Here is a 23,925-nt window from a genome sequence, read left to right as displayed (position 1 = left end):
TCTGTCAGCATTGCGGTGAGTGGAGAAGTTGTCCGGGATAGTCGCTGTCCGGAGCTCACCTTTATTTATACACCGCAGTGACCGCTGTCATCCCTCCAAATTCAGCCTTTCATGCAAAGCGGTGAGTCTACGATTTATGGTCATTTCACTATGAGAAACTACGGAGTTACAGCTACAGGTCTATGCGGGATCTTCAGCTTTATAACTCATTTTCGACTCACACTGATGAAGTACGGAGTAACACACAGCTACTAAGTATACATGTACTTTAACCCGGTTAGTCTTTTTGTGTAGCTGTTACACTGTTTATCAATGATTATTTCTTGAGATTTATTTAGGGTTTATATAGTGATCTGACAGAATACATTGAAAAAAATGACTGAGGTCAAGTTACTATATGAGTTGCTGAGGTATTTTACTGCATTAAAATAAATTGTTAATAAAATACAGTTGTTCATGAAAGTTCAATGAATGTATATACTATATAGCAAATGGAGCATTTTATTTTATGGATATAGAGATATTTAGAAAAAGTTTAGTCCGTTATTAGTTTCTAACTCATGTAAAAAATGAAACTTTTTTTCCTCAAAAAGTGGACCTTTTTGCAGTTATTCGACTCACTTTTTATTTAATTATGAGTTTTAAATATTGCATTTTAGTCAGATTGTAAGCACATTTTTGCTAGCTTGTCGGATGATCACACGTTTTGATGTACAAAAACATTTTCTAAAGATTTAGAATAAAGAAATGTGAAGAGGTGACTTATTTTAGGCTACTTATGATAAATCACTAGGGGGGAAAATAAAGCTTTAAATTTAAAACTGCCTATTGTCGTTTATTAGGCAAATAACAAACTTGCCAGCACATTCAACTTTCCACATCTCAGAATTTGGCCACTTGAATATTCATTCATTCATTTTCTTTTCAGCTTAGTCCCTTTATTAATCTGGGGTCGCCACAGCGGAATATCCAGCATATGTTTTACACAGCTGATGCCCTTCCAGCTGCAACTGTGAAACATCCATACACCCTCATACACACACATACACTACAAACAATTTAGTTTACCCAATTCACCAAGTCTTTGGACTTGTGGGGGAAACCGGAGCACCCGAAACCCACGCAAACATGAGGAGAACATGCAAACTCCAGACAGAAATGCTAACTGACCCAGCCGGGGCTCGAACCAGCGATCTTCTTGTTGTGAGGCGATTGTGCTTTGAACCATTGTGCTGCCCACCATTTGAATAAAAAAAATAAATAAACATAATAATAATAATAATGTAAAACTTCCAGCTTTTTTCTACAAGCTATGAACCACCAACTATTCTGGAATATGTTTTCAGCCACAACCCAGTACAGTTTCCCTGTACTGGGTTGTGGCTGAAAACATATTCCAGAATAGTTGGTGGTTCATTCCGCTGTTGTGACCCCTCAACAGAAACACTGTCGTGTAAAATGTGGCCAGGTTTTATTTTCATTTCTCTCATGCTTCTCTTCGTCCCCATCCCAGGTCAAGGGGAATATCTTACACACAAACACAGGGGATGTGTCCAGTTTAAAGTGGAGATCTCAGCTCTTAAGGAGAGATGGGACTTGGACAGTCCAGGAGGACGTCGGTCAGCGCTGAAGACCCAGCCGAGGGTGAGTGAGTGTGTTTTCAGAAACAAAGCAACGTGTGTTCCAGCTTTAAGTGCGAAAGCTTAACACTCTCTTATAAATGAATCCACATTAGCTCTTTTTTCATTTAACAGCCAAAGAGGGCTGCACAATATATCAAAATCGCAATGTACACTGTAAAAATATCAGTATTTTGAGATTTATGTTGATTTTTATGGTTATTTATGCTTTTGAATTGCATTATGGGAGGTTTGATCTTTCTTCCCACAACTTTTAACCTTACATATTTAGAAAAACTGACTTTTATTGACATTTTTAATAATTTAAAGTGCTATATTGTCTGGGTTGGTGTTGTATATTACGCTACAAAAACCTTGTAATAAACTGCCAGTACATTTTCTGGCATTGTATAGACTTATTTCTCTATATATTAATTATTATACATTATATTATATTTGGCAACGCAGTGGCGCAGTAGGTAGTGCTGTCGCCTCACAGCAAGAAGGTCACTGGTTCGAGCCTCGGCTGGGTCAGTTGGCGTTTCTGTGTGGAGTTTGCATGTTCTCCCTGCATTCGCGTGGGTTTCCTCCGGGTGCTCCGGTTTCCCCCACAGTCCAAACACATGCGGTACAGGTGAATTGGGTAGGCTAAATTGTCTGTAGTGTGTATGGATGTGTATGGAAGGGCATCCGCTGCGTAAAAACGTGCTGGATAAGTTGCCAGGTACGTTCACACATACGAGGAATTTGTTTTGGTGACAGAGCTTCTACAGTGCAACAGCATTACAGAGACAGGACAAAAAACAGATAATAAATATATTAAAAAAAAAGAAAAATAGAAGTAGTGAGTGCAAATATACAAATTGATAAGTGTATGTACAGGTATATTACTATATACAACGTTATATGTGCAGCTGTTATGTGCAAATGGGCATGTAAAGTGTGTTGTTAAATAAGTGTATATGTGTATAAAAGTGTATAGCAAGTAGTGATGTTGGTTCCACAATTATTATCATCAAGTGTTCATGAGATGGATTGAGAGGGAAGAAACTGTTTCTGTGTCGGGCTGTTCTGGTGCGCAGTGCTCTGTAGCGTCGACCAGAAGGTAAAAGTTCAAAGAGGCAGTGTGCTGGGTGTGAGGGGTCCAGAGTGATTTTGGCAGCCCTTCTGCTCGCTCTGGATAAGTACAGTTCTTGGGGAGTAGGAAGGGTTGTACCAGTGATTCGCTCAGCAGTCCGAACTATTCGACGTAGTCTCTGGAGATCGTATTTAGTAGCTGAGCTAAACCAGACAGTTATTGATGTGCAGATGACTGATTCAATGATGGCTGATTCAATGATGAAGTGCATCAAAACCTTTTAAAACTGTCGTTTTTGCTGTATAAATACTTAAATACAGTACAGTTCATATTTCTTAAAGCTACAAATTTGATAATTTCTTGTGCCCAAATGGTTTAAATTCGCTTGAATTTTTACACGGTCACTGTGTTAAAGTGTTAAACCTTGCATGTGATTTCTGCTTAATTATAATCCGTAGGCGGCTTTGGTTTCCCCCACAGTCCAAACACATGCGCTATAGGTGAATTGAATGAGCTAAATTGGCTGTAGTGTATGTGTATGTGTGTGAATACAAGAGTGTATGGGTGTTTCCCAGTACTGGGTTGCGGCTAGAAGGACATCCGCTGTGTAAAACATATGCTGGATAAGTTGGCGGTTCATTCCGCTGTGGCGGCCCTGGTCACTGGACTTAAAAAGCGTTCACTCTTTTAGTGTTAAACCTTGCATGAAACTGTGATTTCTGGTTAATTATAATCCGTGGGGTGCTCTGGTTTCCCCCACAGTCCAAACACATGCGCTATAGGTGAATTGAATAAGCTAAATTGGTTATAGTGTATGTGTATGTGTGTGAATGAGTGTGTATGGGTGATTCCCAGTACTGGGTTGCGGCTGGAAGGGCATCCGCTGCGTAAAACATATGCTGGATAAGTTGGCGGTTCATTCTGCTGTGGCGAACCCTGATGACTAAAGGGACAAAGCCGAAAAAAATGAATGAATGGATGAATGTGACTTATAGATTCGCATTGTGTTGTCGATGTTGATATATTGTGCAGCTCTACACAGCAGTACTGTAAAAGCTGTACACCTTCTACCACTCCGCAAGTCAAACAACAGCTTTTTGTCTGAGAAAAAGACTTTAAAAAGTGAATTTTCGCAGGGTAAACCAATGAACCGGAGCTGAAGCTGTTGACTGCAGAAAGTCGTTTGCTGAGCTTCTCATAAATCTGTCTGTGCAGTTGGGTCTAAAAATTTACAACCCAGATTCCAATACACCTGTGTGTGTGTGAGTGTGTGCGTGTGTATGTATGCGAGTCAAAGAAGTCAATCAGTTATACAAATAGCCGATTGGCCCATTTCGCAAGGTGATTGTGTATGTGTGTGTGCAGCATTGCAGGCAATTAACACAAGAGCAGACAACTATTAAACTCGATTTTTTACATATCAGGAAGAAAATATAGTCTGTCGGAAAATCACACAGACGGTGTGGAGGTGTTTTGGTGACTTTATTCCAACAGAAATCTATAAGCGGGCGGCACAGTGGCTCAGTGGGTAGCACTGTCGCCTCACAGCAAGAAGGTCGCTGGTTTAAGTGCTGGCTGGGTCAGTCGGCATTTCTGTGTGGAGTTTGCATGTTCTCCCCGTGTTGGCGTGGGTTTCCTCCGGGTGCTCCGGTTTCCCCCACAGTCCAAACCAGGCATGGGCAAACTCGATCCTCGAGGGCCGGTGTCCCTGCAGAGTTTTGCTCCAACACTAACCAAACACACCTGAACACCCTAATTAGTGTCTTTAAGATCACTAGAAAGCTACAAGCAGGTGTGTTTGATTAGGGTTGGTGCAAAACTATGCAGGGACACCGGGCCTCCAGGATCGAGTTTGCCCATCCCTGGTCCAAACACATGCGCTATACACCATAAAAAGTGAAAACTTAAACAAATTACTTGTTACAATTAAAGGAATTAAGTTTGACAAACTTAATTTATAACAGATATCAGTAATACATTGAGTCAGTTATTTTAATTGGAACAAGTTTTTGTAATTTATTTATGGCAAGTATTTATTTATAAGTACCCTGCTGAAAAATCCAGCTTAAACCAGCCTAGGCTGGTTGGCTGGTTTTAGCTGGTTGACCAGCCTGGTTTTAGAGGGGTTTTGGCCATTTCCAGGCTGGTTTCCAGCCATTTCCAGCTTGGTCTTAGCTGGTCAGGCTGGAAAATGACCAGCTAAATCCAGCTAAAACCAGCCTAACCAGCCTGGTTTAAGCTGGACATAGCTGGTTTTGGCTGGGCTCCCAGCTTGGCTAGGCTGGTCAAGCTGGTTTTAGCTGGTCCTCACCCAGCCTGACCAGCTACGACCAGGCTGGAAATGGTGGAAACCAGCCTGGAAATGGACAAAACCCCTCTAAAACCAGGCTGGTCGACCAGCTAAAACCAGCCAACCAGCCTAGGCTGGTTTAAGCTGGATTTTACAGCAGGGTATTGTTCACTATTACTAGTGAACAATACTTGTACTTGCCACAAAACATAAAAGTATTATTATTATTATTATTATATTAACATGGGAAGGAAATTATTTGTACTGTAAAAAGTATTTTTACTATTATTATTATATTAACAATATTAAATTGAATGATTTGTACTGTAGTCTATGTACTGTTCCGTTCTTGTTTTCCTAAATAAATTATTAAAACTTGTTACACCTAAAAGAACTAAATTAATTTATTACTGAAAGCTGTCACAAATTAAGTTTATCCAACTTAATTCATGTAATTGTAACAAGTCAAAGTAATTTGTTTAAGTTTTCACTTTTAACAGTGTAGGTGAATTGAATAAGCTAAATTGAACGTAGTATATGAGTGTGTGTATGAAGTGTATGGGTGTTTCCCAATACTGGAAGGGTATCCGCTGTGTAAAACATAGGCTGGAATAGTTGGCGGTTCACTCCGCTGTGGATACCTCTGAAATAGAGACTAAGCGGAAGGAAAATGAATGACTGAGTTTGAAATGAAGAGTTTGAGATTGTTTGGTACTTAAAGGGCACCTAGTTTACCCATATTTTAAGATTTAATATTAATATTATGGTTCTTCTGAGTGTGCCAGTTTAGGTTCAGTTCAGAACACAATTCAGATTGTTTTATTATAATGTGTTAAAAAGTGTCCTTTTAGTGGCGTGTACACAGGCAGCCATTTTAGGGGGTGTGTTGCTTCACATGAAAATTTGTTTCGACTTCCCGCCCAACGTAAAAAGGGGGGCGGAGCCAAGAGCTGCCTCTGTGTTTAGCAACAGACAGGCAGATAGAGAGAAGCAACATGAGTAAGAGGACCAGCATTCAGCCGTACATGTACGAGTCGGACACAGACCAAGCAGAGAATACAAAATCATTTGTGTCTTTGTGTTTTACAGCCAACTGTGTGCTAGTTTAAAGTTCCGAGCTTGTACACCGAGACTAATAACCACACACACTGCATTAACTTTGACTGAGGCACCAGAGCCGCGACATGGCACACGCAGACACGCACATTCGGATGTTACTAAAAATGTAACTATTCAGATGGCGCTCTGTGGCGCGGCAGAAATATGAAGTGTCCCGAATTGAAGCGCCGTTGTGCGTAACTTACCCTGACAGAAACCTATGTTTAGAATTCTGAAATGCATGGTGCTGTATGGCGCGATGCTCGCCGAGCAGCGTTTCTGGTGTGCGACCAGCAGACAAGTTCATTATTTTATTTCCAATGGAGGGAGGCGCACGTGAGGCAACGCGCTCGCACTTTCCAGCTGCACCTAGTTAAGATCACAGGGAGCTTCTGTGACTGTGATAAATGCAAATGGCTGAAGTTTAAGGTAGACGCAATGAAAAGTACACATGTTTGCAAACCTACCTACAAACAATAAATCCGATTAGAGCGATCATGTGGTGAATGTTAATCTTCTGTTGAGCCCAATGAGCCTTACATCTAAAAACAGAGCAAGAGTGTTCGTTTAGTGACGTCGCTTCGACTCACATGCTGAAAATGGCGGACGTGAAGCAACAAACTGAGGATTTGGTGATGCGCGCCTGTCAATCAATATTGGTGGGCGGGGGGACCGCTCTCCTACGTCAAGTTGCGGTCGATCTGAAAACTGCTCCAATTGGTCCACCGTTTTTATGTTTTAAATTGAAAAAAAAAGGACTGGGTGTGTTTATATCACCCCAATATGACGGTCTCTACCAGGGATGGGCAAACTCGATCCTGGAGGGCCGGTGTCCCTGCATAGTTTTGCACCAACCCTAATCAAACACACCTGCTTGTAGCTTTCTAGTGATCTTGAAGACACTAATTAGGGTGTTCAGGTGTGTTTGATTAGTGTTGGAGCAAAACTGCAGGGACACCGGCCCTCGAGGATCAAGTTTGCCCATGCCTGGTCTATACACTATACCTACACATATGTCTGTCCAAACAGCTTGAAAAGTAGATTTTTTACCATAGGTGCCCTTTAAATATAATGAATCCTTGGTTTGTTATTCACAATGGCCTAAGGATTTTCTCTTCAAAGATAAATGGGCATGAGGACATGCTTATAACCCTTCTGGAAGTCACTGCATGTGAAAAAAAGGTGTCAGCGTTCTCTAAGTGGCTGTCCTACATCGTTTGCCCACACTCATTAGTTCAGCCATTCTGGAGATATAGGAAACCAGCCTGATCTCACGAGAAAACGTAAGTATTTTACGTTTTGTCAGTATAGTGGCTAATTCGTACGAATTTGTACGAGTTCAGTTGTACGAAATTGTACGATTTTAAAAAGGAGGCATGGCACCTAACCCCACCCCTAAACCCAACCGTCATTGGGGGATGAGCAAATCATACTAAATTGTACGAATTAGATTGTACAAATTAGCCACGAAATCAAAAAGTTACGAATTGCGTAAGTTACGAAGTTACAAAGTTAAAAAGTTACGAAAATTGTGTTGGACAAAACAAACCCCTCAAATGTATCTTTCACTTTTTAAAAGAGCGCACTTTATCAACATAAATCATATTATTCCTTCATTCATTTTCCTTCGGAATCATTAACATCCTTCGGAGGATGCAGCCTCTGAAATGAGACACAGCTATTGTAGTTCAAGTACTTCACCATAGTATGGCCCAAAAACACTATAGCGTTTACTATAAAGTTTTTATTTTCTTTATATGGGCATTCTGTTTTAGGCCACTGTGAGTCCGCAGTCTGAGGCCAAAACTTTTTGATTTTATTGCCGGCTCTTGATCAGCCATCGGGTATTGACCATCAAACTGTAATTGCTGCTGACAGCATAGATTAGACTGCTTTCCTCTGCAGTTTCAGACAGCACAACTGTGAGTGCCGAGAGACGGGACGGGGTTCATTCACAGGTCAGACGATGAGTTTGGCTCCGATAGATGAGGAGTGAGATTATGCTTCGAGTCAGCTAAAACTTCTTATGGTATAACCCGAACACATCATGCATTAATTCTGCAGACTGTATAGCTGTTTAAATCGGCTGTCAGCTTGTTTATTTACCATTCACCAGTGGAGTAATTGTCCTTTGGGAACTAAAGGAGATCTGTTTTATTCCTTAGATATTTACAGTGTTTATTATGAAAAAACGATTGTGTCTGTCATTTAACGTGCATGTTTATATTGGATTATGTGATTATGTTAGTTAAAATTACAGTTTTATTAAATTTGACTTAAAGAAAAATATGAACCCCCTTAGGGAAATAATTTTTACTTTAAACCAACAGTTTTCCAACAGTAACTAAGAAGAAATATATCGTAAAAAATATTGAAAACAAATAAATAAACTTTACATTGATTTTTAAGTTTAAAAAAGTATAAATAAATAAATTGTATTATTATTATTGGGCAGAATAAGTATTTTGATTAATATTAAGGTACTTTTTTTAGGTTCAATTAAGTCAAGTTTAATTTGAGAAACAAATTATTAGTTTTGCTGTAACAAATCACAGTAATGTTTTTAGGTTCAAATCAAAACTGCTGTAACTTGAAATTGTGTAACTTCAGCTAGTGTAACTTCAGCAGGAGTAACTTCAGCTAGTGTAATTTCAGTTAGTGTAACTTCAGCTAGTGTAACTTCAACTAGTGAAACTTCAGTCAGGGTTACTTCAGTTAGTGTAACTTCAGCTAGTGTAACTTTAGCTGGTGTAACTTTAGCTAGTGTAACTTCAGCCAGGATTACTTCAGTTAGTGTAACTTCAGTTAGTGTAACTTAAGCTAGTGTAACCTTAGCTAGTGTAAATTAAGCTTGTGTAACTTCAGTTAGTGTAACTTCAGTTACTGTAACTTTAGCTAGTGTAACTTTGGCTAGTGCCACTTCAGTTAGTGTAACTTCAGTTACTGTAACTTAAGCTAGTGTAACTTTGGCTAGTGCCACTTCAGTTAGTGTAACTTCAGTTAGTGTAACTTAAGCTAGTGTAACTTTGGCTAGTGCCACTTCAGTTAGTGTAACTTCAGTTACTGTAACTTAAGCTAGTGTAACTTTGGCTAGTGCCCCTTCAGTTAGTGTAACTTAAGCTAGTGTAACTTTGGCTAGTGCCACTTCAGTTAGTGTCACTTCAGTTAGTGTAACTTAAGCTAGTGTAACTTCAGTTTGTGTAACTTTGGCTAGTGCCACTTCAGTTAGTGTAACTTCAGTTAGTGTAACTTAAGCTAGTGTAACTTCAGTTAGTGTAACTTTGGCTAGTGCCACTTCAGTTAGTGCCACTTCAGTTAGTGTCACTTCAGTTAGTGTAACTTTGGCTAGTGCCACTTCAGTTAGTGTAACTTAAGCTAGTGTAACTTCAGTTAGTGTAACTTTGGCTAGTGCCACTTCAGTTAGTGTAACTTCAGTTAGTGTAACTTCAGCCAGTGTAACTTTGGCTAGTGCCACTTCAGTTAGTGTCACTTCAGTTAGTGTAACTTCAGTTAGTGTAACTTAAGCTAGTGTAACATTGGCTAGTGCCACTTCAGTTAGTGTCACTTCAGTTAGTGTAACTTTGGCTAGTGCCACTTCAGTTAGTGTAACTTCAGCTAGTGTAACTTTAGCTAGTGTAACACTGGCTAGTGTCACTTCAGTTAGTGTCACTTCAGTTAGTGTAACTTAAGCTAGTGTAACTTTGGCTAGTGTCACTTCAGTTAGTGTAACTTAAGCTAGTGTAACTTTGGCTAGTGTCACTTCAGTTAGTGTAACTTAAGCTAGTGTAACTTTGGCTAGTGTCACTTCAGTTAGTGTAACTTAAGCTAGTGTAACTTTGGCTAGTGTAACTTTGGCTAGTGTAACTTTGGCTAGTGTAACTTTGGCTAGTGTAACTTAAGCTAGTGTAACTTTAAATTGTACTAAACAGTGACCTCAATATTAAGAAAATGTACGTTTTCTCATCTTGATTTCTGCTCTGGACAAAAACAACTGATACATTTTAAAATGTGTTTTGTGTCTGCATGCGCGCATGTTCTGCAGAGCAAATTAACATTGTAACTAATTGTTATATCAATGTACAATATTATACAATAATATAGCCTATATATTATATAGCCTATATATCAGTTAGTGTAACTTAAGCTAGTGTAACTTTGGCTAGTGCCACTTCAGTTAGTGTAACTTCAGTTAGTGTAACTTAAGCTAGTGTAACTTTGGCTAGTGCCACTTCAGTTAGTGTAACTTCAGTTACTGTAACTTAAGCTAGTGTAACTTTGGCTAGTGCCCCTTCAGTTAGTGTAACTTAAGCTAGTGTAACTTTGGCTAGTGCCACTTCAGTTAGTGTCACTTCAGTTAGTGTAACTTAAGCTAGTGTAACTTCAGTTAGTGTAACTTTGGCTAGTGCCACTTCAGTTAGTGTAACTTCAGTTAGTGTAACTTAAGCTAGTGTAACTTCAGTTAGTGTAACTTTGGCTAGTGCCACTTCAGTTAGTGTCACTTCAGTTAGTGTAACTTCAGTTAGTGTAACTTAAGCTAGTGTAACATTGGCTAGTGCCACTTCAGTTAGTGTCACTTCAGTTAGTGTAACTTTGGCTAGTGCCACTTCAGTTAGTGTAACTTAAGCTAGTGTAACTTCAGTTAGTGTAACTTTGGCTAGTGCCACTTCAGTTAGTGTAACTTCAGTTAGTGTAACTTCAGCCAGTGTAACTTTGGCTAGTGCCACTTCAGTTAGTGTCACTTCAGTTAGTGTAACTTCAGTTAGTGTAACTTAAGCTAGTGTAACATTGGCTAGTGCCACTTCAGTTAGTGTCACTTCAGTTAGTGTAACTTTGGCTAGTGCCACTTCAGTTAGTGTAACTTCAGCTAGTGTAACTTTAGCTAGTGTAACACTGGCTAGTGTCACTTCAGTTAGTGTCACTTCAGTTAGTGTAACTTAAGCTAGTGTAACTTTGGCTAGTGTCACTTCAGTTAGTGTAACTTAAGCTAGTGTAACTTTGGCTAGTGTCACTTCAGTTAGTGTAACTTAAGCTAGTGTAACTTTGGCTAGTGTAACTTTGGCTAGTGTAACTTAAGCTAGTGTAACTTTAAATTGTACTAAACAGTGACCTCAATATTAAGAAAATGTACGTTTTCTCATCTTGATTTCTGCTCTGGACAAAAACAACTGATACATTTTAAAATTTGTTTTGTGTCTGTATGCGCGCATGTTCTGCAGAGCAAATTAACATTGTAACTAATTGTTATATCAATGTACAATATTATACAATAATATAGCCTATATATGTTATTGTTTTTTGTCTCTCCACAGTCAATTTTGACCACTTTCAGATTTTGAGAGCCATTGGCAAAGGCAGTTTTGGAAAAGTAAGTTCTGCTTTGTATTTATAACCTGCATGACAAAATTACTATAGTAATTGAATGTAAATACTGTACTATACTATAGTAAAGTACATCAATTAATCTATTGTGGTAATACTATAGTTTCTATAGTAACACAACAACTATAGTAATATAAACAAATGACTCAACAATACACCACAGTTTAATGTAGTACAAAGTAAATTATACCACAGTATTACTGGAATTCACCTATAGCGCATGTTTTTGGACTGTGGGTAAAACCGGAGCGCCCAGAGGAAACCCACGTCAACACGGGGAGAACATGCAAACTCCACACAGAAATGCCAACTGACCCAGCTGGGACTCGAACCAGCGACCTTCTTGCTGTGAGGCGACAGTGCTCACTACTGAGCCACCGTGTCACCCAAATCAAACAATAATAAATACATAAAAAGAAGGGAGGATATAAAGTATAAAGCAATGGGGGAAAACTATTTCCTCAAATCAAATCATGTGGTACTGTTTATATAATTCAAAAATGGATTCTGGGGCGTCACGGTGGCGCAGTGGGTAGCACGATCGCCTCACAGCAAGAAGATCGCTGGTTCGAGCCTTGACTGGGTCAGTTGGCATTTGTGTGTGGGTTTCCCACACAGTCCAAAGACATGTGGTACAGGTAATTTAAACAAGCTAAATTGGCCGTAGTGTGTGAGTGAAAGAGTGTGTATGGGTGTTTCCCAGTGTTGGGTTGCGGCTGGAAGGGCAATCGCTGGTTAAAACATATGCTGGATAAGTTGGCGGTTCATTCCGCTGTGTCAATCCCTGATTAATAAAGATACTAGGCCAAAAAGAAAATGAATGAATGAATGAAAATGGATTCCCAATGTTTTAAAATAATTCATCTTTCCTCTGGATTTAGACTTGTCCCAAATATATCACTAATACTTTTATTTTCCCTTCAGGTATGCATTGTTCAGAAAAAGGACACCAAGAAAATGTACGCCATGAAGTATATGAACAAACTTAAATGCGTGGAGCGCAATGAGGTGCGCAATGTCTTCAAAGAGCTCCAGATCATGCAGAACCTAGAACACCCTTTCCTGGTCAACTTCTGGTGAGTTTTGTCTAGTCAATACATGATGCATTAATAGCCTGGAGTCCGTCCTAATGTGAAGCAAATCTTTTCAAAGTTTGTAAACAAGCAAGTTCGCAAATTAGGTGTGTTTCCATCAAGCTGTTAGAGCAGCCGATTGTAGTATTGGTAACTTAGTAACCAATAGTAAACAAAGGCAAGCATAATGCAGACAGCTGATTGGCCAGAGTGTATGCAGGATATCTAAAGCATGTTTTCTTTACATACGCTTGCTTCATGCACGAAAGCGAGGTTGTGGTGGGAAGAAGTATAGGATTAGCACTGTAAACATTGCAACAACATGCTGTGGACATGCTACCATTTAAAATGCAGATGTGGTGTAAAAATCACTGTAATATCATTCAGTTCAGTTGAATTTAATCAATTAAAATCATATTAGGCATCAAACAACATCACAATCTATTCAAGAGTAATATGCTTAAGTCTCCTCCTAGGCTTCAGTTCATGGCACCAGGTAAACATCGGTGAAGTGTGGTGAACTGATGACCTTCACGGCCAATCACAGTCATTTCTGTTGAGCACTGGTGAATACTATGGCAAATCAGCAGTGTCTACATTACATCAGCAGTTTACAATACTTAAGCATCAATAACTTTTTCATTTCGAGCATTATAAACTCTAGATGATGGATAATAAAGCCCAAAGTGTCTTCTTTCCAAAGGTACATGAGCTCTGAATGTAGACCCAATTATTCAGCAACTGTTAATGTTTAAGTTTGGGAAGGTCATTTTTGAGAGTATGCCTCTGACGGTGAGGAAAAGGACACCGATATAGCCTCAGAAACTTTTTACAGAAATCTCATTTTGCATGCTATCTTCATCAAATTTGAAATATAAACCGATGAAACACTTGGCTTTTAAGGCATATGTTTTCTTGTGTTTGTATTAGGCATGGGCCGGGATAAGATTCTGACGGGATGACAAACTTTGGATAACAATATCACGGTTTCGTGGTATTGTGTTTACACTCTAAAATCTATTCTTTTTAAATGTCTGGGTAAAAAAACAACAACTTTTTTCTCTTTTGAACACAATATATTTTATTTTGATAAACATTTCAAGAGTTGACATAACAAGACTCAGCAATGAGTGTCTCAATGGGAGCTGTATATATGAGTGTGTAATCAGTACTTGAGCAGCATCAGCTGTGCGTATGCAATCAGTCAGGACCAGGAACTGGTTGTGTGTGTGTTGCATGACTAAATATGTAGTCCATTTACAAGCAGATTTGTAGTCCTATGTGTGCGTGAGTGTTTACCAGCGACCTCTGGTGGTTAGATCGCTGGTGATCATGACAGCGCTAAACAAGAAAGCGCTAAGCGCAAAAATCAGTTCATTCACCTGAGTTTGATAAATGGCATCTAAAATGTGTGTTTGAGAAAGAAAACATTAGCTAACTAGTGCCATTTTCCTTTACTTAGCTGACAATAAGGTCTGATATCCTTTTTTATTTTCACTTTGCTGTTCAGTTCGGACCTTCGGGTCACTCAGAAGGCGGTGAAATTATAAATTTGTGTCACTTTCTCTTTGCTGATAAGGTATACAACCAGGTACACAACGTTCCTGTGTGACTTCAGTCGTTACTTCCGGGTTTCTTCCCACTGCAGCCTCGATTGCACTTTTAAAATGGCGGCCGCGTGAAATCAGTCTATTAGGATAAATCTATCCAGTTGTAAAGGCGGCATGATGGCTTAGTAGTTAGCACTGTCATCTCACAGCAAGAAGGAAGCGGGTTCGAGTCCCAGCTATACATGTTAGCATTTCTGTGTTGAGTTTGCATGTTCTCCCCGAGTTGGTGTGGGTTTCCTCTGGGTGCTCTGGTTTCCCCCACAGTCCAAACACATGCAGTACAGGTGAATTGAACAAGCTAAATTAGCGTTGAGTATGAGTGTGTGTGTGTGAGAATGAATGTGTGTGGGTGTTTCCCAGTACTGGGTTGCAGCTGGACGGCCATCAACTGTGTAAAACAACAATAGTTGGCGGTTTAGTCTGCTGTGGTGACTTCTGAAATAGAGACTAAACCGAAGGAAAATGAATGAATGAATGTTCAGTTGTAGCTTTGGTTTTGACATGGTGGAAAATAAGGCATAGAATTGGCAATGCTTGGAGAATGAAATGTAGAGTTGGACATGGGACAAAGCAGTCCAGTCATTGTCAGGATGCTTTTAGCTTAAAAAAAAATCAATGGCGCTGAATTAGATTGCACAAGCACAATGCTGTTGAAGAGAAGTTGATCAAACATGCTCTTTACTCATTTTATTTAATAACATGGTACCTCATTTATTTGATTTTGAGCTTAACTCCATGAGATGAGTGTGTTTTAGCAGAGTGATTCCAATCTTTTGTAAGCTGTTAGGACAGAACTGTGTGTAGGTATAGTGTGTCCACAGTCATATTAGAGTGATGGAAACACAATAAGTCTCTATTTTAAATTCCCTGATGATAAAATAGGATCCAAACCCCTCCTATTTTGAGGCCCACTACAACGTGACGTAGGAGTGCTGTTTCCCCATCCACCAAATTCACTAACAGACATGAATAAACATATCTGTGTAGTAACGCTTATAACCGTATCCACAAAACAGGACATGCGCAAAGCAAATTGGGTTAAAAGATCTGTTCAGCTCTCTGTATGTGTGTGTGTGCAGCATTGCAGGAAATTGACACAAGAGCAAACAACTGTTACTGTTAAAACACAAGGTGTTTTAGTGACTTTATTCCAACATAAATCTGTCAGCGGGCAGCACAGTGGCTCAGTGGGTAGCACTGTTGCCTCACAGCAAGAAGGTCGCTGGTTCGAGCCTCGGCTGGGTCAGTTGGCGTTTCTGTGTGGAGTTTACATGTTCTCCCTGCATTCGCGTAGGTTTCCTCCAGGTGCTCCAGTTCCCCTCACAGTCCAAAGACATGCAGTACAGGTGAATTGGGTAGGCTAAATTGACCCATTTATTCATATGATATCATTAATAAAGTTAGATTTTTGTAGTTTATACTGAGGTGATATCAGTTCATGAGCTCCCAAAATTCCATTGTAAATGATCGGTCAGATGCATGGAAAGTTTTCATTTTATCCCATAAGACAGCTCAAGTGTACAAAATTATTGTAAAATTTCTTAATTAATGATGTGTTATTCAAATTTGCTGATGTATATTTTGTGCATTCCACATCATTCACCTCGTCCAGCAGAAATTGGTCACTATTTGCACGTTTGCATTGACTTTGTAGGTAATTTACTTGCATAAATATTTAAATGAGCATTTAGTGTGAAACCAGCATGACTCGATTAACATGACTTCATGTCTTCACATGATTTTGATAGCCTTTTAGATCTTGTTTACAATGAAATCAGAATTTTATAAATAAAAATGTCATTTATATAAAATATTATGATATACTGTATATAAAACAAGAAATAAAATCAACCAATCTATCAACATAGGCTCATTCTGAAAGCATAGCCTTATATACATTACTGGAGATCGCGAGTTATGTAGCCAGAAGTACATATTGCTGCATTTCGACTTTAAAATGAACGCTATAGGGTGGTACAACGCCATTCCTTTTTAGCTCCTACCAGCTGACTGCTTACCTCTGTATGGATGACTTTCCCTCTGTTACCAGTTTGTTGAGTTAGGTCACCGTGTACATCAGCAGACTTAAGCTTAGCCGGCAGCTAGCTTTCTGCAGCTCTCACATGGTCACCCACTGAAGCTAAGCAGGGCTGCGCCCGATCAGTACCTGGATGGGAGACCACATGGGAAAGCTAGGTTGCTGCCGGAAGTGGTGTTAGTGAGGCCAGCAGGGGGCGTCCAACTTGCGGTCTGTGTGGGTCCTAATGCCCCAGTATAGTAACAGGGACTCTATACTGCTCAGTGAGCGCCGTCTTTCGGATGAGATGTTAAACCGAGGTCCCAACTCTCTGTGGTCATTAAAAATCCCAAAAAAAAGAGTAGGGCTTTAACCCTGGCATCCTGGCCAAATCTGCCCACTGGCCTCTGTCCATCATGGCCTCCTAACACTCCCCATATTATAATTGGCTTCATCACTCTGTCTCCTGTGTGTGGTCTGGTGCAAAATGGCTGCTGTTGCGTCTTCCAGGTGGATGCTGCACGCTGGTGGTGGATGAGGATCCCCCCGCCCCCCCCCCCCCCCCCATTGTGTAAAGTGCTTTGAGTGCCCAGAAAAGCGCTGTATAAATGTAAGGAATTATTATTATTATTAAGACGCAGAGATAAATATGAGATCTCAAAAGCGTACACAGCAGCCTCTGGTTGATTCGCAAAAACAAACACTGCAAAAAAAGTAGCTCCTGGGACGTATTTGGTGCTCTCCAGAAATGTAAATAGGGGTACGTTTTCAGAATGAGCCTGGGTTACAATCTCCATACAGTTGAGGGCAAAATTATCAGCCCCCCTGTGAAATATTTACTCCTTTTGAGAGTGATATTTAGCAGAGGAAGGAATTTTTCACAGTACTTCTGATAATATTTTTTCTTCTGGAGAAAGTCTTATCTGTTTTATTTCGGCTAGAATGAAATGAGTTATTTATTTATTTTAAACCATTTTAAGGTCAATATTATTAGCCCCCTTAAGAAATATTTGTTTTGATTGTCTACACAACAAACCACTGTTATACAATGACTTGCCTAAATACCCTAACTTTAACCTAATTAAGCGTTTAAATGTAATGTTAAGCTAATTATTAGTACCTTGACAAATATCTAGTCAAATATTATGTGCTGTCATGATGATAAAAGAAATCAGTTATCAGAAAAAAGTTATTAAACGGTTATGTGTTAAAAAAATTATCTCCTTTAAACAGAAATTGGAAAAAAATAAAACAATTAAGGCTAATAATTCTGACTTCAACTGTATGAACCCATGCAAACACAAGCCAATACGATAAAGTTGTTTTTATTCAGCATGCTAATTTAAAATCAGTTCCAAAAGACACTAAAAAAATCCTACGGCACACATTATGTTTTCATTATCGGACCTCCGTGAAGCATGCCGGAGCATAAAGCATCATCCTCATCAGTATGTGATGCATGACTGGCTAAATTGCAAATGACTAAATCAATACCGCTGCTTTTTTTAATTACGAATTTGATAACAAGTAAAAAGAGCCCCACAGCGGAGAAGTGAAAACAGCCGTCTCCGAATAATAGCGTTGCCGCATGGGACGGTAAATTTGATAAGAATGCGTGGGGAATGGTAATGTGCTTGGCAGTGGTTTGAGGAGAAGGTTGAGAGCGGTGCGTGTGTTTCCCTGCAGTGCAGTTTTGAGCTCTACTGGACCGACAGAGGCTCTCAAGGTCAGATCAGAGACACATCAGGGTTCTGTACTCCTTCACACACTATTTCTCTGAGACATTTTGGCAACTGGATGCAGTTCATGCTACTAACAGTTACAGCCATAAAAGGGGTGAACATCAAGCTTCTAGTTTTAAGTCGGTGTCACGTGAACAACATGTAAATGTTTAAAAAAGGGTTAGTTCACCCAAAAATAAAAATTTACACACTGTTTACTCATCCTCCAGTGGTTATAAACCTTTATGAATTACTATTAATACATGTAAAACAAACATTATTAGTGATCATATGGCTCTTTGAGGCATTACAATGACCATTGTTGAAAATCTCACTAGGAAACATTGTGGCCAATCAAATGCAGTCTGGAGTGTGCATATTGATGATGTCAGAGTTGGTGTTTTATTCTGATCAGACTGTTTTTCATTTATTTACTATTATTAACTAAGTATCGATAAGCTTGTAAAGCATTTATTAATCATATTTTGACATTAACCAATGCATTATTAAAATCCAACGTTAACACTTAATGCGCTATGAATTCACTAACATGAACTAACATTAATTAACTTAAATAAATGAGCTAATGTTAACAAAGATGAATAAATACTGTAATAAATGAACTACTAATGTTTGTTCATGTTAGTAAATACACGAACTATTAGACCATTATTTTAAAGTGTTACCAAATAAAAATGTACACACTATTAACTCACACTCAAGTGGTAATAAACCTTAATGAATGACTATTAATATACTTTAAACTAACATTATTAGTGATCTTATGGCTCTTGGAGCATTAAAATGACTGTTGTTGTAATCTTACTTGGAAACGTTGTGGCCAATCAAACGCAGTCTGGAGTGAGCATATTGATGATGTCAGAGTTGGTGTTTTGTTCTGATCAGACTGTTTTTCACCATGTGTTTACTATTATTAACTAATTATTGATAATCTTGTAAAGCATTTATTAATCATATTTCAACATTGACTTATTAAAATACAAAGTTGTGCTTGTTAACATTAGTTAATTCACCATGAGTTAACATTGTTTAACATTAACAAATGTTAACAATGATCTGGGGCGCGGCTAGGGGGGGAAAGTTAGGAAGATTCTAAGGTTCTAAGATTCCCCAGAGACATTATCAAGGGCCCGCGCCAAATGCTGGATAAGTTGGTGGTTCATTCCGCTGTGGTGACCCAGGATTAATAAAGGGACTAAGCCGAAAAGAAAATGAAGGAATGAATGTACTACTAATGGTTAATGTTAGTAAATACATTAACTAATGAACCATCATTTTAATAATAATAATTCCTTACATTTATATAGCGCTTTTCTGGGCACTCAAAGCACTTTACACATTGGGGGGAAACTCCTTATCCAACACCAGTGCGCAGCATCCACCTGGATGACGTAACGGCAGCCATAATGCGCCAGACCGTACACCACACACCAGCTGATTGGTGGAGAGGAGACAGAGTGATGAAGCCAATTATGATATGGGGATTGGTTTGGAAGGCAGTGATGGACAGAGGCCAGTGGGCAAAGTGGGCCAGTGGGATTTTTATCGACCACAGAGAGTCAGGAGCTCGGTTTAACGTTAAAAGTGTTACCAAGTGAAAATGTACACACTATTTACTCATCCTCAGATGGTAATAAACCTTAATGAATGACTATTAATATAATTTAAACTAACATTATTAGTGATCTTATGGCTCTTGGAGCATTAAAATGACTGTTGTTGTAATCTCACTAGGAAACGTTGTGGCCAATCAAATGCACTATTGGTTGTGTATATTAATGACATCACAGTTGGTGTTTTATTCGGATCAAACTGTTTTTCACCAGGATATTACGCTCATAGGATTTACATGACAACAAGGAAACAATAGTGTTTGAGGTTCACTATATGTCATTCCCCTGTACTGAACTCTTATTATTCAGCTATGTCTATAATATATCCAGATTTTTATTCTAAGTCAACTTTAACAATATGCAAAAACTATACCAGTTTTCTTTTATTTATTATTTATGATTATTGTTACGATATTTTTGACTATTCTATTATTATTATATTTTATTCCATTATCTAATTTATCAAGATATATAATTCAACCCACCAAAGTACATAGCCGGAGCGACTGTGTTACATGCCAATACTGAAATACTCCTGCATTCGATGATAATGTCAAGCCCTGAACACAGGTCTTTGCATTGCCTCTTAAAAAGAAAACCTAATTACTTTTAATGAGATGTAGACAGACTCCTCCACTCCCATGGCCAACTGAGACCACAGGCTTCTGTATATTTCAAGAGGACCGCACTCACTCTGCTTCCTGTCCCATGTCGAGTGTGTCCTGCAAACTGCTGAAACTTTGAGGGAAACGTTTTGTTTTCCTCTTCTGATGACTCACTTGCTAAAACAAGCATTAAGATCTCATTCAATAGCAACTGTGGCATGTACGTACCTACATTTATTCATCATGTTACTAAGAAAAAAGAATTCGTTTAAACAAGATCTTATAGAGAAGTAAATTGGCAAAAAAAAATACAGAAGTGTATTATTTCGCTTTTTTTTTGTTGTTTTTTTTCAAAAGTTGTGAAGTAAGTGATGCTAAATCAAAATTCCGAAAAACTGGGTAAAAAACTATTTAAAAAAGCTTGTGTTTGAAATGTAAATTTAAATATAAACCATATTTCGATATATATCAGTGCTCCTTATTACATGGCTGTCTGTAAAACTTGTTTCTGATTGGAAAGTTTCCATATTTAGTTGCCATAGTATGTTATTCCCAGATAACAACCGCTGAATTACATAGGCTCATCTGGGTATTTCAAATCATCTTGACCATAAGCGGTTACGTTCGTGTTCATATGTATCAAATAAAAATACATATTTGAATGCTTGTCTGTCACTACGTTGTTTTTGACGGTTTGGCGCCATCTTGTGACTGAATAATGCGCAGGTTAATGTATACTTCGTTCAGCCATTTTTGTTTTTTTTTAGGTTTGTGTTTAATTAAAGGTTTAATAAACTATTACAGCTCAGATCAATGCATTTCATGGCAAGTATTTGTGTAATAAACAGGTTACAATACATTCAGGCGGTTGTTGTTACAGAATAAAGCCCAACAGGCTTATTAGTAGCTTGAAGCAAAGCAGAGTGCTGTTGTATAAGATTGAAGACGTTATTATGCAAAAACAACCATCATTTGAAATCAACCGATTAATTATTTAAATAAATGCAAAGCTGACAGAAACAGAAACAGCTGATGAAGTATACACTAAACTGCACATTATTCAGCCACAAGATGGCACCAAACAGTCAAAGACACAAAACTGACGGAAACAAAACAGCTGATGGAGTATACACTAACCTGCACATTATTCAGCCACAAGATGGCACCAAACAGTCAAAAACACAAAGCTGGCAGAAACGAAAACAGCTGATGGAGTATACCCTAACCTGCCCATTATTCAGTCACAAGATGGCGCTAAACAGTCGAACAAGCAAAGCTAACAGAAACGAAAACAGCTGATGGAGTATACACTAAATTGCGCATTATTCAGTCACAAGATGGCGCTAAACAGTCAAACAAGCAAAGCTAACAGAAATGAAAACAGCTGATGGAGTATACACTAACCTGCGCATTATTCAGTCACAAGATGGCGCTAAACAGTCAAACAAGCAAAGCTAACAGAAATGAAAACAGCTGATGGAGTATACACTAACCTGCGCATTATTCAGACACAAGATGGCGCCAAACTGTCAAAAACACAAGGCTGACAGAAACGAAAACAGCTGATGGAGTATACTCTAACCTACGCATTTTTCAGTCACAAGATGGCGCCAAACAGTCAGAAATGCAAAGCTGACATAAACGAAAACAGCTGGTGGAGTATACACTAACCTGCGCATTATTCAGTCACAAGATGGCACCAAACAGTCAAAAACACAAAGCTGAAAGAAACTAAAACAGCTGATGGAGTATACACTAACCTGCGCATTTTTCAGTCACAAGATGGCGCCAAACAGACTAAAAATTGATCGTATTCACTGATGGTCACGTTGATTCGAAGTTCCTGAATGAGCCTGTGTTATTTAGCAGTTGTTGACTAAGAATAACATGCCTTGTAATGTCGCAACTGACCAATCAGATTCAAATATTCCAGACAGGTGTGTAAAAATCTGTGATTAAAAAAACGCCTGGATGTACTTCATCTCTTACCATGAACTGTTGCAAATTGTACATTTACAGTGTAAGTACATTTTTATAGTAAAAAAAATTAAGTTTTTAATTTATTTACGTTTGTGAATTTAATTATGGGACGTTGATCTCTGCTCTGTCGACTTTTGATGTTGAAAATTTAACTCTACAATCTAACAAAGTGACTTTTATGGACATTTTAGTCATTTAAAATATAATATAATGTATAATAATGAATATATAGAGTCTTTAAAAAAACAGTAAATGTACTGGTAGTTTATTACAAGGTTTTTGTAGCGTAATATACAACACCAAGCCAGAAAATATATCACTTTAAACTATTAAAAACTTTAATAAACGTCCCTTTTTTGAACTTTTCAAGGTTAAAAGTTGTTGGAAGAAAGATCAAGCTCCCATAATGCAATTCAAAATCATAAATAAAATAAAAACATGCAACTACATAATTTAGACTTCTTTTTAGCAGCTAGAAAAGTTTTCACGAGTCCCCCAAATGCTCTGAAGGTGAATCCGTGTTTTTCCAGCGGTGTTTTCTGGAACAGGAAGTATAGTCTGATGAAGTGGTCTCACACCTTACGCTTTCTCAGCACCATGCTGTAATTTGGTCCCTCATTGATGAGGGCTGAGCAGGCACTGCTAACCGACAAATAAAGCCTGTCAGTCAGAGTGCTGTTCAAAATCAATGTGACACATCTCACGGATGACATCTAAAGCACATTTTCATGCCGTGCCTTCATCCGTGTCATTAGTAATTTATCAGATGTGTTCTTTAGAGCAGGATCCCTGCGAAGCACTGAGATACAAATCAAGCCTCAAAGCGTTATTCATTAGACAACTCTGACAGCGCCAAAGGTAAAAACTCGAGCTCATGTGAAAGGGATTATGCAAGATAAAGGTCCCATGAAATCAAAATAACGTTTTTTTTAGATGATAGTATCAGTATTGTTAGTTTTGAGGATATCTATAAGCTAGTGTGCACCAAAACAACAACAAAAATCACGTTTAGGAGATATGAAACTGATATAAACATGTAAAGCTTATAGTTTGTCACTTCCACCTCAATGGATGAACTGTTTTATTCACATACTTATCTTCATACTTCAGTTTCTCATCAAATCTTCTGACCAATCAAATGCTCTCTAGTATCTGACATGCCCCGCCTTCTTTTCACACTTGAAATCAACGACTCTCACTAGCAGAGCGGTGAAAAAGCAAAATGCTACTGTCACGGTACGTTGAAGAGACGGATACAAGTGCATTTAATGAAGAAATAATCGTGCAGATAACAGAAGGACAGGACATCCAAAAATCAAAAATACAATAATAAACAAAGCAAGAAACTAAGGCAAGATAAAGGACCACAACACGTGAACAACATACCATACAAAAACAAACGACTCAGTAACAACAAATTGGTGCAGGGTGTGTAAACAGTCCAAACAATCAACAGTGACAGGATTCAGCTGTGTGTGTGTAAGTGTGTATGTGTAGCGGAATGAAGGGATTTGTAGTTCATGACTGAATTGTAGCGGTAGATCCTTCATGGCATAGATTCAACAAGGTACTGGAAGATTTTGCCCCATACTGACATGATAGAATCACACAGTTGCTGCAGATTTGTCGGCTGCACATCCATGATGCGAATCTCCCGTTCCACCACATCCCAAAGGTGCTCTATTGGATTGAGCTCTGGTGACTGTTGAGGCCATTTGAGCACAGTGAACTCATTGTCATGTTCAAGAAACCAGTCTGAGATGATTCACGCTTTATGACATGGTGCGTTATCCTGCTGGAAGTAGCCATCAGAAGATGGAG

General features: G+C 38.7%; 1 protein-coding gene across 1 annotated transcript in view; it reads left to right on the top strand.

Annotated features, from left to right (window-relative positions):
* The first annotated feature begins 6 nt into the window (after positions 1-6).
* The window catches only part of stk32a (serine/threonine kinase 32A), a 103,493-nt gene continuing 79,574 nt past the window's right edge, over positions 7-23,925 (top strand). Inside the window, exons 1-4 of the mRNA XM_056446517.1 lie at positions 7-121; positions 1,514-1,644; positions 11,395-11,450; positions 12,389-12,540. Of these exons, the coding sequence (XP_056302492.1) occupies positions 1,590-1,644; positions 11,395-11,450; positions 12,389-12,540 (263 nt within the window). The 5' untranslated portion in view covers positions 7-121; positions 1,514-1,589. The remainder of the gene's footprint in view (positions 122-1,513; positions 1,645-11,394; positions 11,451-12,388; positions 12,541-23,925) is intronic.

Source organism: Danio aesculapii, chromosome 21 (genome assembly GCF_903798145.1).
Source record: "Danio aesculapii chromosome 21, fDanAes4.1, whole genome shotgun sequence".
NCBI classification, from domain to species: Eukaryota; Metazoa; Chordata; class Actinopteri; order Cypriniformes; family Danionidae; genus Danio; species Danio aesculapii.
Note: the sequence above shows the minus strand (reverse complement) of the source record. Positions and strands in the feature narration are given on the sequence as shown.